At 38.0% G+C, this 18,891-nt stretch overlaps 1 protein-coding gene across 1 annotated transcript in view; it reads right to left on the bottom strand.

The window, feature by feature from the left end:
• Positions 1-4,790: 4,790 nt before the first annotated feature.
• LOC104467018 (protein FAM188B-like) overlaps positions 4,791-18,891 on the bottom strand; it is a gene marked incomplete at its 5' end in the record, with an annotated part of 38,261 nt that continues 24,160 nt past the window's right edge. Inside the window, 3 exons of the mRNA XM_010080626.1 lie at positions 4,791-5,048; positions 14,422-14,583; positions 16,574-16,637. Of these exons, the coding sequence (XP_010078928.1) occupies positions 4,791-5,048; positions 14,422-14,583; positions 16,574-16,637 (484 nt within the window). The remainder of the gene's footprint in view (positions 5,049-14,421; positions 14,584-16,573; positions 16,638-18,891) is intronic.

The following is an 18,891-nucleotide window of genomic DNA, read 5'->3' as shown; positions in this document are numbered from 1 at the left end:
GACCAGGTTCGATGTCAGTCTGCTCAGCTGTTTCCTGTTTTTGGAGTAAGACATTTTCAACTGCAGCAGATTAGGGGGTTTTATTTTTCTTCTTTTCTGTCTGTCATCCAGCCAATGGGCAGGTTGTGAGCAACAAATGATGCCGAGAGAGGGTGTAGGATATGGGTCTGCTTCAGTGAGACTGATGTAGAAAGGATGGGAGGCAACTGAGCTTACATTTACATTCACAGCTGCCAGTCTCAGATATATCCAGCTTCCTCCTGTCACAGAGAGGACCTGGCTCTCACTTGCTTATTGAGCTTGTGGGTATAAATAAATGCAAAAAACTCTGACAGACTGCTAGGGCTGGAGTAGTAGGAAATATTTAAAAGTACGTAAAGGACCATAATTTTTCTCCTAGGTCCTCAGGAACTTAGAGGCAAATAAGAACCTTTTCAGTTTCAAAGGGCCTCTTTTATGCTAATATCGAAGAGCATATAACGGTTCGTTAGAGGTCTCTAGTAAAATCATAGAATCATAGAACACCAGGTTGGAAGGGATCTTAAGGATCATCTGGTCCAACCTTTCTTGGCAAAAGCACAGTCTACCCAAGATAGCCCGCACCCTGTCCAGCTGAAACTTACAAGAGTCCAATGTTGGGGAATCCACCAGTTCCCTGGGGAGATTACTCCAATGGCTGTTTGGTCTCATTGTGAAAAATTTTCCTTTTGTGCCCAATCGAAAACTCCACAGGAGTAACTTGTACCCATTACTCCTCATCTGTTCCATGTGAGTGACTCCACGTAAAAAGGGAGTCTCCATCTTCTTTGTAGCTACCCTCTAAATACGGGAACATGTTAAAAAGGTCTTCCCTAAGCCTTCTTTTCTCAAGGCTGAATGAACACAGTTTTCTCAGTCTTTCCTCATATGGCAGGCTTCCCAGTCCTTTGATCATCTTTGTGACCCTTGTCTGGACCCTAGCCAGCCTGTTCACACCTTTTTTGTATAGCAGGGATCAAAACTGACCACAATATTCCACGTATGGCCTGACAAGCACTGAGTAGAGTGGGATAATGACTTCTTTATCTCTGGTGGTGATGCCTTTGTTGATGCGACCCAGCATCCTGTTGGCTTTCTTTGCTGCAGCAGAACACTGTTCACTCATATTGAGCTTGTTGTCCACCAGGACACCCAGGTCCCTTTCCACAGAGCTACCCCCTAGCCAGGTAGATTCCAGCCTGTGCTGCACTCCTGGATTATGTTCTCCCAGGTGCAAGGCCTTACACTTGTCCTTGCTGAACTTCACAAGGTTCTCCTTAGCCCACTCTTCCAGCCTAAATAGCATTTGAACCCCTCTATGAACTCCTGATACTGATGTTCTGGATCTTATAATGAGAAGCAACGGTCACTGTCCTGACCACAGTTCTGGTAGCAGGGTAGGCACATGGCATGGCTGCTTTTCCCACTCATTGCCAACTTGCTGAATTTTGTCATTTTTACACTTGAGTTCTTCCAACCAGGAGGTTAGAATGGAGATTTTTCATACAAAGGAATAGGAAAAAAAAGTATCACTAAAGGATGTATGTAAGGAACATTTAGATAAGTTAATTAACTAACAAACTGTTAAAGTGTTTCATACAACACATTTGGAGCAACCAATATTGAAGTTACGCTCTTTCATCTTGGAGTCACAACAGCAAGAAGGATATGAATATGATCTCTCATATCTTCATTTATATTCTAAGCCAAGGGTAGTGAGAAACTTAGTGCCAGCACAGTTACAGACAAACTTACTATTCAGGAGAAATGATGAGCACAGGTTCAGAAGAGTGGAATCTGAACAGACAATCACTGAGAGAAGAAATACTACTCATAATTTAAACAGCAACCCTAGGAAGTGATGTTTTATTAATTACCATTCTAGAAGACTTTTGCACAATGGAACAATTTCACCATAAATCTGCAAAAAAAAATGTTCTGAAAGAAAGTGTCATAATCAATATATGAGCTTTCCCTAGAAGCTGCCTCCAGCATCTGAACCTCTGCTGATTTGTACTGCCTTCTGTGGGATCTGCAAAGGGGCTGGGGATGGTGTCCCTGGCTCTGGAAGAATCTTCTGAGAAATTCAGTTATATTCTTCTTAGCAATTATTCAGCTGCTTTTTTGAAAACACCTTTAAAAGTATACTGAGTTGAAGGTATGCAGCAATATTTCTTCTTAGCAATTATTCAGCTGCTTTTTGAAAACACCTTTAAAAGGATACTGAGTTGAAGGTATGCACCAATACAAAAATGATTCATTAAAACAGATTGTACAAAATTTCCCTATATCTTCACTGGGAGACAACATAATTAACATAGGTAGGTGGTCACTGTATACATTAGAAAGGATGAGCAGGATGTCTCTGAGCAGTACAACACGTCTTTCATACCAGTGCTCTCTGTGACACATAACAAAAATCCCAGAATCTCCATTCAGTCCCTAAAGAGCTGACAAAATTTATTAATTTAGATACATAGGCTTGTTTTCCTTCTCTGCCTATCAGAAATTTTGACCCCAATGGAAAAGACGTCTATTTAGGATAGTATGCTGAGTTCACTAGCAGGCATTGCCTGCTTTTAGGAAGGAACTTAACATTTCTTAGAATCAGAGTCACTGAATGGTTAGGGCTGGAAAGGACCTCAAAGATGATTGAGTCCCAACCCCCTGCCATGGGCAGGGACACCTCCCACTAGCCCAGGTTGCTCAAAGCCTCATCCAGCCTGGCCTTGAACCCCTCCAGGGATGGGGCATCCACAGCTTCTGTGGGCAACCCTTTCCAGTGTCTCACCACACTCACAGTAAAAAATTTCTTCCTTCCTATTTTTTCTTTTCCACATTTTGTCAAATGGGAGTATGAGAAGCAGGGCAAATATAAAGAGGCACTATTTCCCTCAAAACATAATTCTAGTCTTTCTTTCTGGCTTTTCTGTCTTTCTTGCCCAGTGTAATTTCTTCAAGATTTCCTGAAATGTGTCCTTGATTGTAATCTTCCTAATTATAAACAAGATTCCCATTTCAAGGAATTTACCTTCATGCTAGTGAAAAGCAAACAACTTTACTAACCAGCACTGGTTAGATGTGGCTGTGCAGCACCCAGGACTTCACGTTGATATCTCTAGGCAACACTGCCTGACCATCACAGCTTCTTGATTTTTCCACAATGGAAATACCAGTAATACTTATCATTCCAATATTTCCATCTGGTACTGTATGCATGGTTTAGATGTATGATCCATGTTACCTTTTGGGTGTAAAGTAACTTCAGTTTTTCTCCAGACCTAACAGAGGATTACTGTCCAGACAGAACTAGGAAAACGTTTCGCTGGAATGACAAAACTATTTGCATTTTAAAGCCTTTTGCAGAATTTCACAGATAACAAAAGATTTACTAGGACACATCTGTGAAAGAGTCTATAGCCACCAAAAAAAAAAAAATTAAAAAAAAAAAATCTACTTCTCAGTGCAAGTTTGAGGAGAAATAGACAGAAAAAAAATTATACAAACTCTGAGCATTTTCTCGTCTAAGGATCTCAGAGTGCTTGGTAGCTCTGGATTTTGGAAACGCTTCTGATTTATTAGTGATGAAAAGACAGATAAGGACACATCTTTTGGACTGTATGTTACATGGCACAAGACAACAGAAAAATGTCTCTAGTCTTATGCTGAACTATATAATCTGTGTCACTTACAGAGAATCTTTTATCTGCGACAGACTGTGGGAACCAGTTGGCAACTATAGTCCTGTAAAGGTTGAGCACTTTTTTTGAGATAATATATAATGTGATAATTATAATAGAATGTCAGGGATTTTAATTAAAATAAGAGGACAAATAACAGGCAGAAAGGCAATTGAATTCACTACCAAGTCTTGTGAGATGCTAAAGCCCCCAGCACTCCCATACAAACAGCTTGGCCACATGGACAAAATTAGAAAATACAACACCCATGTATAACTCATCCTGTCCAAGAATCAGAATGTAAGTACTAACAAGGAATACAGATAGCTTATTTTTAAAGAGTGGAGTACAATAAAGTGGCTCCTTAAGATTGAGAAGGAATTTGATTTTAGATTGTATAAATATATTGAAGCTAATAAAACATAAGTAGGATATTATTAGCAAATAGGAATTTAATGGTCAAGAATATCTTAATAGGGCAATAAGTAGGAGCTTTCTAAGCATCAGAATACTTCTTGTCCAGATGCCTTCTATCTGGAGAAATATGTAATTACTGTAAAAGCAGCTGCATAATTTGGCATGGTTTCCTGAAAGAATGAGTGTACAAGTCAGAAGACCTTTTCCATGCTCTTGTTTCCAGGTATGCTTACAAGCAGGTAAGACTTTAGACTTTGATAGCAGATTACTGGCATCTTCTGAAGCAGCTGGTTTTAGAGGCAAGGATTTCATGCTTCCTCACCCTTTCTGCTCATTTTACTACAGCCACTTAGGGCTGAGGAACAGCAAACTTACACTTTCTGCCTGTGGAAACGATGTGAGAAGATGTGAAGGAGAATGGGATTAGTTAAATATGGTTTATAGACCTGGGAGCATGAATAGGCAAGATTGTAATCTGTTCCTTGGAAATTAGTGTCACTGAAAGATTTACCAGTCTGTATAAAGTAGCACATGCCCACTTTTAACGCTTTCAAGAGCTTATCCTCAAAATTCCCCTGTGAAATCTAATCTCCAACTAATCACCAAAACAAATTATGGAAATTAAGAACCAGGTAGACAAATAATCTTTAATGCTTGAGACCATCATTATTTGTATTATTGGATTCTTCTTTCTTGTGTGATGCTGTTGCCACCACCAGAGATGAAATACAGAGTTGCTGAGCTGTACGTACCAACTGTTAACCGAATTTCTTCTTCCTGGTTGGCCAAGCCGTCATAATAATATAGATCAAATCTCCGTTCTGTTTTCCAGTCATCTAGTAAATCCTTTTCCAAACAGAAAAGCACACTGAAGTGGCTTTCACTGCACACCAACCAAATGGGGTATTTAGGGGTCTTCAAGTAACAACCAACCTGAAAGAAAGACACAAAACATTAGAACATCATGAGGGGCATGGGGAGAAACAATTCATTGTGGAAAACATGAGATGTATGAGATCGCTTATTTATTACAGTCTACAAACATTAATGAAGGCTCATCATACACTGGTGATGAAGCAGACCAGGATAGCTCTGGTAAATCATGGAACATATAAAGCAAGTATCTGACCTTTAGTAGGTAATAAAATCCAGCTGTAGTGTCCTTACAGCGAAAAGATCATATCCCAGATGATCAGAACCAAAAGGAACCCTGTCCTCTGCAATAGCTATAAACCACAGTGAGTTTAGGTCAGGAATACTGCGCTAGATCTGTGCTTTCACGGAACAGTACCTGGAAGCCGGGCAAGAGCCTTTATAGGATCTCAGATGACATGAGACACCCCTGTGTGGGCAACCAAGCTGAGCCTAAAATCTTTTCTTGGATTAAGAGTATAAAACATTCCCTTCATTTTAGCATCTTTTTCTAGCTTCACAGTCAGATATGTAAAAAAAATTATTATATGATTCATTATTCATAAAAATAAAATAGTCTCAGCTGACAAAAATCAATGATTTCTTTAGCAGATGCCCTTTTTAAGCCTTTGCCATCGTTTTGTAAGTTTGAAAGTATACTTATTTATAAAAATCCTAAATATTCTGTATGAAATTAACATATATATTATTTTCATACTCATTACTGATTTGAAGTATTATTTTAAAACTACCAGCTATTTAAAATGTGGGCTACTACAGCAATTCTTTGGATCTGTGAGTAATTGTTTTCATCTATATATTAATCCATTTATCAGTTTAATAAGTTTCTTCTGCTGCTCTACCCCATAGTCTTTAAGGTTCAAGTCCAACAAAAAATTGAGGCTAGTTTTAAATATATTTAAGTTCATATCTATTTTTTCTCATGGAATTTATATTTTAAGGCAGAAATATATACCCTTTAATACCAGGGTGAGTGTCTATATAGCTTTGAAAATTAATATATGCTGATATAAAATGAATCATGGAATTTTCCTGCATCTGCTGAGGTCAGGGAGTATCTTGTAGTATTTTCTTTACTTCACATTAATGTGTTGTGAGCCATTTATCATCCTCCTATTGCATGCTGCTGCTTTACAACAGCAGCACCAGTTAATGATTTTAGCCTCTTCAGTAGTAAATAATAGAGTAAAAAATAGTGATTAGATGTCTTGATATAGCAAAGAAACCTTATTTCTTCCAGATGGGATTTTAACAAACTACAGCAGATATTTTTATTACCAACATTCTTGTATTGAAAGCTGTATTCTAAATTCAAAATAACACTGCTTCTCCTCCCACTGAATTAGTTTTTGTATCTTTGATAAATTGCTCAGGGAAACTAAAAATCAAAATAAAACTTTTTGCTTTCAGTGGCATGTTTCTGACTCCAGCTCTGCTGATTATTCTTACAGTAGACAGAATCACTACTGTGCAGGATGCTTAGTATAACCACCTTTATTTTTTCCCCAGGTTTATGTATCCTTTGCTAAACAAATGTTGCACTGGCGGTATATCAACAATCTGCAAAACAAGGAACAGCAACCGACTGTGCAAATATACGTGCATAGAAATTTAAAGTCAGTTTCTGTCTCCTTAAAACAGGTGCACAAATCAGAGAAACTGTGCTAGTTCAGAGGCTCAGGAAGTTTTGAAGAGGTTTGCACGGTAATAGGGAAAATGATATAATTCATTGTCTTGGGCATGCAGGTGCAAATGTCATCCACAATACTACTAAAAGTCAGAAGCCAACATTGATGTTGTTCTAATTAAAAGTCTAAACAGCATCCTAAGTGTTAAGAAGTGTGTGGGATTTTTATTATTGTGATATAGAATTGCTATCTGAAGTGTTATATGCATACAAAATCTATTATATTCCCCAGTGAGAATTTCTTCTGATGTTAGATAACAAGTCTCTAACTAATTAAGTAACTGTTCCCTGACTCATTACTTTGCTAATCTCTATTTAAAGCAGCCTTTTATACAACAGTTTTGCTTTTTACATAAATTCTTGGCTTAAAAGTACAGAAAAATTTAAAAGCTTACAAAAATACTCAGAACTGGAGTTATCAAGAAGGGAAACACGTAGATACAACAAAAGATGGCAAATTAGAGGGATACAGATGAAAAGATTCAGTCTCACAAACATGCATATTTTAGTATGCAGATAAATCAAAGCCAAAAAGGAACAGCCAGTCTTCTCCCAAAAATGTGTTTTTCCTGCATATGTCTGCTAAAGTAACTTCCAAGCTTCATCAAACAACATTTAACAAAAGAAGATCAGAGAGATACAGAACTGTTTCAAAACACGCATTCACTCCAGTTCTTACTCCTATGAACGGTCCCATTGAAGTCAGGACAAATTGTTCACATGAGTACGGTCTGTAGGAACATTTCCCAAATATGTATAGTTTCCAATTACAATGCCTGCAGAAGACGACGAGGGCATGAACTTTAAGACAATAAGAGTATAACAAGATTGCAGGTCAAATCCTCAAGATCTCGCATCAAAAGGGAGAAGCCTTCATTTTAGTTACATCAGTTACACGAGTTGAAGATCAGCTGCTGCCTTTGACATCACGTTGCATTCCAGATGTTGGCTGATCACGGCAGGTTTGCTTCTCTCCAAAACCACTGGCCACTCTGTCCCACTATCAGTCACTTTCCAGGGACTTCTGGCTCTCCCATAGCATTCCCCAGAACACGTCTAGATTTCTTCTACAAAATATAATGTAGAACCTTGCTACTGACAAAGTCAGGACAATCCGCATTGTGAGGATTCCTTTGCAACCTTCTTCAAGCATCAATTGTTGAGTGGACTAAAAGTATACCCTCATTTAACTGGTCTGGCTGGTATCATAATGCATTAAAAGGCAATAATGTAATAAATGTAAATGATGTAATTAAAAAAATCTGCTTTCAAACATTCTCATTAAGCTTTTTACCCCCCCCAAAAAATAGTAAAAGGGGAATGCATTAGGTGTCTTTTCATCCTGCATGTTTTCAATTCCTATGGAGACGTCACTAACCCTAATCCTCTGCTTTACAAATCCTTTAAGAATGGTCATAAATTTCAGGGACACAATTCTCATCTCTGGAAAACGCCAACCTTTCAAAAGCAAGCACCTTCTGAGGGCTCATTTTCAACACTATGGGTGGTCTTTTTCCATACCTGACTTTAGTGTGTATTCACACAATGGTGAAATAAAATCTACAAATATTTATTACTGGACAATTGTTCCAATATATCTGCTAGAATGAGTATACGGTACTTCACTATTCAGGTTTTATTTGGTCATTGAACAAAGCTATCTTTTTGCCATGTGCATACCAAAAGAAACAAACAAGAAATATAATTTAGATTCTGTGTCTCTTGGATTCCATTACACATTTTACCTTGAACAGAAACAAACATTAGGTTATCACTCCTGTGAAGTGGCTATGCTCCAAAGAAAAAGAGATTACGTCAAAGCTCAGGAGGACCACTGGATACAGCTAATCTGATAGCGTTATTCTCCAGTTTTGTTACCATTTAATATAATTTCATTTCCTTGCTTGTAGGACTTTATTTAAAAAAAAAAAATTACAATTATATTCAGACATTTCTTGCTTTATGTTTGCCTGAATACAACTGCTACAGACGCTAATTTTCCAAAGTAATCATACAGTGCCATACTGAGACCCATGTGATTCCACCAAGGTCTGGGTTCTGTCAAACTGAGTAATTGCTAGTTGTATCGAATCCAATAGGAGTGATAGAGAAAAGGATAATCACACAAAGCTTTCACAGTTACAGGCCACAGCCTATTGTTTGTTCTGTCAATGTTTTTTCCCCACAATTTCAATGACCTTTACTGCATTAATATTAAACTGTGTTCCAACAGTGTTAACTCTGAAATATCAATGGTGTAAAAACAGATATCCTTGCGACAGTGCTTTCACAGTTATTTCACTGCAATGACACAGATAGGTCAAGATTCAGTCCCCTTCAGTCTTCAACATCTATTTCTAGGCCTTCTAACTTAGGTTGGCCCCTAGGCTTTGGTTATCTGTAAAATCAAACACAGAAAAGATGGTATTATCTGAAATTTAGACCCCCCTGTTCATCAGCTATGAAGGGAGTTGGCTGGACTCTTACCTGAAACTATATCAGCCTATAAAGGACCTAAAGTTAGATGGGATAAATCCAGAACCAACTGCAGGTGTTTATAATCTAGAGAGACAAATGGAAAATACTTATCATTTTCTGTTTTGTCTGTTTGCAAAGCGTGCAGAACTCTTTTAAACATGTGAGGTTTGTTATTCTTATTGTCTTAAACAAAAACTCTGTGATTCTACTTTATTTGGAAGGATGTTGAGAAGAAATCAATGACAATTGATTGATGATGACAATGACAGCAAGAGTGACCAGCCTTTGGGAAAAGAACTGTCCACGATAAGTAGGGGGACAATAGGACTTCAGTAAAGAAAATTTCATTTTCACTCTAGAAAGGGAGATGTCAAAACAAGGAACGGCCTTGTCAGCCTTGTTTCAGTCAAACTTGTGCATATCACGTTTTTCACCACAGTGGCACTCACAAACGTCTTACATAAATAGCAGGGTCCCTTGCCGAATGCATCTACGCAGCACAATCTCTACCGCATACCCATTACTGAAAAATAAGTGGAAAACTAAAACCAACCATCAGTTTCCATTTTGCACATGCATATTTTTGTCATTGGTTTCTTAAACGAGATGGTTAAAAACCTCTTTCTAAACCTCCACAATGCCACCAAGGACCTGGCTTGAATCCCGTCCATCTGACTGAGCAAGGCGCCTGTTTCACAGACATATTTCCCAGCGAAGAAGGTTATAGGAAGGACGTTCCACAGGGCAAATAAACAGGTGAGGTGCCAGAAGACAGAGCACGTGTGCTGAATTTAATAATTCAAGTAGGTCTCGTTATAGCACAGAGTGTGCTGGTTTCATCAAAAGGACCAAAGATAATATATCCCATCTGTGGAATTTTAATGAATAAATTCTGTTTATTTATATTTCTCTTTCTTTTTAAAAGAAATAGGAAAAATGAGCACAACTTCTTTGTCAATGCCACATTCACTGTTCCTTTTCAGAAATGCAAAAGCTAAAAAGCATCAGTCTCTTGAAATGATGACAGCTAAGGCAGGGACTTGGACATTGTCAAGAATCAGAGTAGGATGAGTTTGGGAAGTCAGATCATAGGAGCTTTAACTACAATAGCAGGACTGGTTAAAAGTAGGAGAGATCCAGTGAAGACAAAGAAGAATCAGTCAAGGTTCAAAAGAGACAAACAACCTTGAATACTTCCATTACTTCATGTACAACAGCACATACTTAAAGTGGTTTCAAGAGCATTTCAGAAGCATGGCCAAATACATCAGCCAGTATCACACTAACTTTAGAATGAGATATTCAGAAGACTTGTACTCTCTTCCCAGTTCAGCCACTAGCTTACTGGATGACTTACTGGGATAAGCACTTTGTCTTTTGTTCATCTGTTACCCCCCCCGTTAAATGGTAATGCTACTTGGCTCTTGCAAAGCACAGATCTATTAGTAGGAAATGACACATAAATGCTAGATATTGTTTTATTATTATTAATGATAACAATTATAACAATAATAGCAGTGTCTTTTAAATTCTTCAGATGAGAGTGCAGATGATTTTTCTCTTTTGTTGCTGTTAGTCTCTTAAATGATCTGGTATAAATACAGGGAGCATCTCCTTCCATCTGTTTCTACTTTTAACATCACAAGAAGTTTTGAAAAGAGCATTTCATCATTCAAAGTTTTGTCATCTGCAACTTTCATGTGGCATTTAGGCCAAAGACTCTGACACAAACGCAGCCACTTTTTCACTCACAACTTCTGTAATTGGTCCTGCCCACGTCTGTGCCTCCTCCTTTTCTCTGAGGTCTTGTCCTTGCTGCAGAAACCACTCAGCTTGCCTGGGACTACAGCTGCATGCTGCAGCCCAGCAAAGAGAGGAAAACCTGCACCAATTTTATGGGGGCTGACCAGCTTTTGGAAGTTTCTATTGCTTTAAGAGCTCTGAAGAAATCCCAGGAAACTTAAAATCTTAATTTAGGCTTCTTAGTTAAAAGTGTAAGATTTCATGGAATTAATGTAACTTAAATAGTAACTTGCCTACTGAAAAATAACAGAATGGGTCTTATAGCTATTTTTGCATTAAAATATGGAATCTCACTTTGAAACTGGTTGCGTATGAAATGGATTGAATTAATCCATCTGTCATTGTGAAACAATTTGCAACAAGTCATTGCATTACAAGAAACATACTGAGTATGGTGATATGTTAGGACTAAGAGTGATGATTAGACATTGACAATTCCAGACTAACTACATGACGCACACATTGTTCCAATCAGCAGAGATAAAACCTTCAGCATGATCCACTGAAAGAGATTACTGGATCAGCAACAGAGGGATTCTTCAGGCAATCTGGAGAAAAAGGGACCGATCATTTCGGTTTGATTTGCTACACTGAAGTTTGACAGAAGGATGAATTCAGTTCTCATGCCCTTGTGATATTTTCAACTCAGGAGACATGCCAAGGAAATTGTGGATTATATACAAAGACCCCACATTTTAGACAAAGGAGATAAAACAGTATAGAAATCTCAGTGTGGATTTACTGTATCTAACCTGGAATCTTGCATTTACCTCCTAAATGCATTGGTAAGTTGGAAGAAGTCTAACTCAGAGCAATAAAAACAAGCTTTGGACAGGATGTACTGATGAAAAAGGGAGGAACTGTTACATCAGCTTGCAAATGTCTAGCGGATGGGGATGAATTGTTTAGGTGGCAGGCTGGATTAGAAGTAAGAATGATAATCGGAGGAAACTAAGTAAATGAACAGTCAAACTTAATATTAGTACATCCAAAGCACAAGCTGTGTAGTAGATATTAAAATCTCTACATTCACAGGTACCTGCAAATGTATATTTGCACTTCTTCATATTTAAAAGTAGAGACATGAGAAAAAAGGTAAGATCACAGTTATATGCACTACAATCAATTTATAAATGGCCATCTGAGCAAAAAGGCAGGAACTTCATGGGTACAGATTTTTAAAAGAAAGCCTACTATATAACAGGATATAAAAATATCCCGCATTATCCCCTGAGAGATTGGCTGGATATGACCTAAAGGGAGTTTTCTGACTATGATTCACCATACATCACGCTCAGGATTTTCTTACTCCTGGAAACAAAAAAAAACCAACCACCCAACCAGAAATGACAGTCCTTTTCCATTACTGGTTTCAGTTACCATCCTCACAGCCACAATGTAATTGGATGTTGGATTCACTTACCGAAACACCGAGAGGAAGAAAAGAGTCAGTTTGAAAGCCTTAGAGGGAAATGCTATTCTCAGTTCCACTACTGCAAACTACCGGTGACGTTTATTTTTTCTAAATTGTTCTAACCTTCTGTCTCTGTAACAGAAAGCAGAATCTGGCCCCTCATGATGAAGCCACAGGGGAAACTCCCCAAACTTGAGGCCAAATTCCACCAGAATCTGATTTTTGTCCTAGCCCTAAGGCTGGCATTGCAGCATGCACTGAGACACACAAACTGAAATGCGGAGCAGTTACAGATGTTCTTAATAAAAAGCAAGACAATTTGCATCAGATGCCTAGCTAGCGTAGACTGAAAAAAAAAGGAAACGACGTCTGGAGTTTCTGTAACTGATTACTTGGAAAACAGATCACTGCTCATGAGTCCAGCTCCCATGCAAGAGCACAGCAGCAAAAGTAACAGACCCCCTCCACTGTATAGTTGGCAGAATAAGTGGAAGACGGTGTTTAATTTGCTAGCTAACTTTTAATTTTATTTTTAGAGGGCAGATGGGAAAGAAATAGTTCTTACCTGCCCTGACCTCACTTACCATTTTGCTCCTGAGAAGTCATTTTCCTCACTAGAGAATGGAAAAAATGCTCCAGGGGTGCATAACCATCTTTTGAAGTTTTAAATGTTACTTTATTTATAGAAAAGGACAGGGAGCTTGAACCAGACACAGAAGCTACTTTATTTTTAGTCCAGTTTGTTCTGTATTAATCTGATTTGGATACACTGATATGCTGTCTTGATTGAACTTAAGCCTTATCTTGTGAATAATGTAAAGGATTGTGTTAATTAAAAACAACAAAAAATATCATTTCTCGGTCATAGGAAATGAACTGACTTTAGCCATACAGGAAACAGTTAAAATCAAGCTTTGCTTTCAGTCACACGTTTATATTAGATCAGTAAAAACAAATTATTTGCTAATCACTTTCAAATTCTTATAGCCACTGACTGCAAATCCAGATGGGACCATTACAGTTATCTAATCTAGCATCTACCACTAGCAAGAGAATTTCAAATAATATCCTTGCATCAAACAAAAGAGAGTCTGTTCCAGACAGAACATGTCTTTAGGAAAGATGTCCATCTTGAGGACAATGTCTGTTGATGCAGAACTAGTGAAATCCTTATACAAGTTTTTCCAGAGGTAAATTAATGGCTGTCACTTCTTTGAAATTTTTAATCTATCTTTTAGTGTTCACTATGACTACAATTAAAATATTAGTTTCAAAGACACGTCAAAGGGAACATTCCCATTATATTGTGCACTATTTTAATTGTATATTATTTTCTTTACTGCTAATACAATGTGACCACCATTAGAGCATGGGGTGGAGGATTCAACCAATCAAACTTCCCATCACATAAAAACTCATGGAAAACTGAATACCTAGAGTGAGTTTCAGCTCCAGATTCAGTTCACTATATGCACATGACTTGAGATATAGGTGTCCACATGTGAGCTGGATGTCTCAACTCCACTATAACCAGTGGAGGTCTAGGGAATACAGTCAGGGGAATGTTTTCAGCTCATCCTAGAGTACATAATTATATGTAGTCAGCTGAACAGCTTTTGACTCCACAGGCTGCACTGAGCAGGTCCTAGTTCATGCACACAGATCTACACAGTAGCCACTTAAATAGAAAGTACATTACTCTGTAAGCTGACTCTCACTTCGGGAGATCAGTTAGAAAACAACACCGGCATGTAATATTAGAGATGCTGTAGACTACCCAAGCCATTGACCAAGGGGTGGCAGTTGGGACACAGAACCTCCATCCAGAAGAGAGACCATGCTCTGCCTTGGTGTGTCTGAAACAGTGCTAGATGCCTCTGAGTGAGCAGCTGAATCAAGCCCATAATTTCTTAGCTGCTATGCTTACTCCAAGCCATTTTTAAATTTAATTATGTCCTTTTTCATAAAAATCAGAAGAAGGGAAAGCATACCTGACAAACATCATAGTGCTCAAAGAGAGACAGCAAACCAATATCACTGCGGCTCGTGATACCTTTCAAAATGGTGATATTGCCATTTCCAGAGTCCAGCTCTATCACATTGTTGAAAACATTGGACACAGCTTTGCCAGTCAAAAGCAAGTTCACCAATTCCTGTTTGTGACGTGTAAAAACAAAAACAACAAAAAACCAACAGAAAAACAGTAGTTAAACACCTTGTCTCTACCAGACACAAGTACAAGATTAATTCAGGATTGATAAAGCTACACATATATCAAACCCTTAATTTCTGTGATGGTTTTAAGTTTAGGGTATAGGATTAGGATTGCTTATAACATTTTTCCAGATATTTTGAGAAAGTCTACTCCCAAAGTCAGATGAGGAAATATTAGCAGAGTTTTCAATGTTCATCTTTCCAGAGGCAAACTGCTGATAATCAACTTACTCTTACATCCAACTCTCAACCTTCTCATATTACTGTTGTGTTTTTTTTTTTTTTAATTGCAACATGTTGGTGTCCCTTTTTCTCTACAGTGAAAGCTGCAGCTTTCATAACATAAATTAAAAGCCTGAACAGTATTATCTGATATTTCTGCACGTGCTTAGTGATGTGTTTTGTATGTTGGACAAGACTTGTTACAAGATTTTTTTTCTCACTGATAATTTCTGGATGAACTTAAGTGTCATTCAGTAAGACATTCACCCATATGGCTTCACATCTGGTCTATATCACTAACATACTCATACTTACTATAACAGACTCTTGATTATTTCCTCTCCAATTGAACTAGAAGAACGCTTCTGTCAGAGGCGAAATACATGTGAGAGGGGGTTCGTGTGTGTGAGCACATGTAAGTGTGCATAAAGTTCAAGGAATACAGACACTAGATGTTTTGCATAGCGTAAGATCCCACAAGGGCCAGCTAGGATGTAACAGCAAATAAAAACATCTAGCAGCAGCCTGTGCTACAGTAAGGAACCAGCTAACTATTAATAAAGAACATATGTCAAGACAACATGAGGGGAAATAATACGAAGATTGTTTGTAGAAAAAATAGTCCAAATTACCAAGCCCAAAGACATGAATAACACTGGTATTGCCAGTTTGGACTTTATGTATGATTTAAAAAATACTGCACACAATACCTTCCACCTCTAGTGGGAGGTGTCCCTGCCCATAGCAGGAGGGTTGGAACTAGAGGATCTCTAAGGTCCCTTCCAACCCAAACCATTCTATGATTCTATGATTTATAGCCCTACGTTTCTGCTGAAGGACTCCCCAATGCTTCTAGCTTCTTACTGATGTTTTTAGGACTTCTAATCCACCAGTGATGTTCCAACACCTTCTTGAGGAACCACCACATAACCACAGTATAAAGATCTCTAGCAACAGTACAAGAGAAGAACATGAAGCTTGCCTTTTGCAGCCAAAATGGCAGTATATTTAATGGCTGTGGACCATATTCAGACTACACAACTGCCTATGTCTCAGCTTTGGGGGAATCCATGTCCCAGAAATTTGGGATCTACATTCCATCTGTGTGTCCAAAGCAAAGCGTTTCCAACTGAGTGGATGCCTCTTCAGACCAACCAGTGGAAGACATTTGTTACAGGACATGAGCAGGAATTTAGACTATGTACAGTTGTGGTCCTAAATGTCAGACAGCAATTCAGACTGCTTATTTTCAAGCACCACATGTATTTTAGGTGTGTATAGAATAAGTTAGAGTCTCCAGTTCGAAGCACCAGTTAGCTTCAGTCAGCATCAGCTCTGTTAGCTGGGCAGTGACCGCTTACAGAGGAGCTGTACAATTGGACATGCAACCTGAAATGGCAAGGAGGAAAGACAGTTTGCAGTCTCAGTGGTATCTCAGCATTAAAACAAACAATGGGGTTCAAAAGAGGCAGATGAGACGAGTATGAGCATACGCACACATGAGTACAGACACATGTGAACCAGAAAGCCAGGTCAAAAAGCAGAGGATCTGAAAACAAAGGCAACATACCAATGTGCTTGACATTATGGGGAAAAAGGAAAAATATAATGAACTTAAAATAAGAAATGCCATCTCTTCCCAGAGGTCAGTTCACAGCTCTGCACGCAGAGGCACGTGACATTCCCAAGACCGCACACTTGCCTTACCTGAGTACAATAGCCATGGCTGCCAATCAGTCGGTTGGTTAGCACATCAAAATCATTGCGCACACTGAAAAGGAGTGGAGAATATAACTAAATTTAAATACAATTGCTTCTTTTCATTAGACTTAACATCTCTAAATCTTGTGGAAAAAAACTCCAAACTGTTTCCCAACCATAAGTACAGCTCTACATTTTGGAATCCTTTCAAGATGACTTTTTTGCATGGAAAAAGAAAAAAAGTGTATATATCAACTAAACTTGTGCAAAGTAAAAGTTTGTTAGAGCTAGACTGTAGAGCAGAAAAGAAGCCATTGTCACCACTAGTTAGAACTTTGGAAATTAGAGCTACTGGACTACTTGTCTTACAGAATTACAGAGTCACAGAATGGTTGAGGTTGGAAGGGACCTTATCCAAACCCCATCTCAAGCAGGGCCACCTGGAGCCAGTTGCCAAGGACCTTGTCTAGATGATTTTTGAATATATCTAAGGAGGTACACTCCACAACCTGCCTGGGCAACCTCTTCCAGTACTCAGATAAGACGTTCTGATAAACGCATGGATTTGTTATTCCTATCATCAATACTTGGAATACACCAACAAACTGAAGGCTATCTATACACTATATTGTCCATGAAAAGAAGAAAAAAAAAGAAAAAAAGAAAAAGACTCTAGGTGTACACATTTATAATACTGTTGCATGGTCCCTTCTTCTATTTTTTGACACCAAAGAAAAAAATCTGTCAAATTGCATTATTGATAATTATCGAGTAATATCTGCCTAAACCAAGTTCTTTCTCCCCAGACTCCAGGAATTATTGAATTAGTGATTGGTTAATGACCTAAAAAATAAAGGGGGTAACTGTGATCATTTTTATCCTGTAGATACAATGTAATTGCAAACATTAATTTATACATAAATGTCTAATCTTTTTTTGAGAAAAACAGTGTACTATATTCTATGGCAATACACTCCAGAGATTTATTCTGTGGTTCAAAAGAAAGCTATTTCCCTTCAGTACAAAATACAATGATCACAATAATATATAAGATTTCCAGCCCTAATTACACTTAAAATCGTTCAAATCAAATCATAGCCATTGAATACAATTCCCTTTTCTAAAAAAATACTTTAAAGACAATTTACAAGTTAGTCTCAGTCATAACAAAGTGCCACAATAACATCTCTTGCTAGCGTGAAATCAAAGAAAAGACCACGGAAAGTGTGCCTGTGATATGGAAAATTCTCTCATGCAATATCGCAAGGAATGGATGAGGTGATAATAATCTTTGGATTTTGGCCATTTTTTAGTTTTAGAAACAGTTTCATCTTGCGAACGCCATAGCCTTGTTTGAAATGAGTAACTATACAATATGCGTCAGTTAGGGACGATGGGACATACGACAAAGACAATAGGAGGAAGTTCTAATTTCATCTGTAGGTACAAACAATATGGGAGTTTAATGGTGTATCTCAGAAGATTTTCAAGAAGAAGAACATCTGCCTTTCAAATCATCTCTGCTAATGAGGAAACAAACATCGGGCATATAGCTACGGGATTTACACCGATTCGAAATGGTTTTAAGGTTATTATTCATACCTGCCAAAGACTTACCAGCTTCTGTGCAGGTGTACTTACTATGTTATAACAAAAGGCAGCAGCTTTTAAGTGTGAGTACACTTTAGGTATTGTAAAAATATCAGCTAATGACAACAATGTGTTTTGTTTTCTGCCAGGCTGGGAAGACATTCATTGATGACAAGCTGTTCTGCTGTCTTTGCTACCAGATGTCAAAACAGATGTAATGAATAAATCATTATTACTAATACTACTTTGTCCCTGCATGGAATATGCCATTTATAATTTTTTTAATCACTTTAAAACAGAAAACCCCACTAATTTTTAGCCAGGAGACTTTTAAGTATCCTGGTCATCATCAGACAAGGAGTGAAAAGCTTGACTGAACTGAATCCCTCCTCCTTAATTTACATTATTACAACATTTGCATATGTAAATTACTTCCTAATTTACATCAGTGCTCACCACGCTGCTTTGACGGAATCACAGGTCAGTAAAAAGACACTACCGAAGAGAACAGCATTAATGGTAAATATTTTTTCCTCATTCTATACCATTAGTATTTTCCAGCATCGTGGTAGCACATCATTGTAACTGGAGTATTTGATTGCTAGCACAGAATGGTGGTGTTTGCCTCACCTGGTAATACTGTCAAGTCTGTTAAAAGAAACTAAATCAGAAAGCGAGATACTGATTTTTAATATCTTCTGGACAAAAAATTAAGCATGTGTTGAAATATGCTT

Source organism: Pterocles gutturalis, unplaced genomic scaffold, assembly GCF_000699245.1.
Source record: "Pterocles gutturalis isolate BGI_N339 unplaced genomic scaffold, ASM69924v1 scaffold13791, whole genome shotgun sequence".
Taxonomy (NCBI): Eukaryota; Metazoa; Chordata; class Aves; order Pterocliformes; family Pteroclidae; genus Pterocles; species Pterocles gutturalis.
The sequence above is the reverse complement of the archived record's forward strand: the minus strand, read 5'-3'. Positions and strand labels throughout refer to the sequence as shown.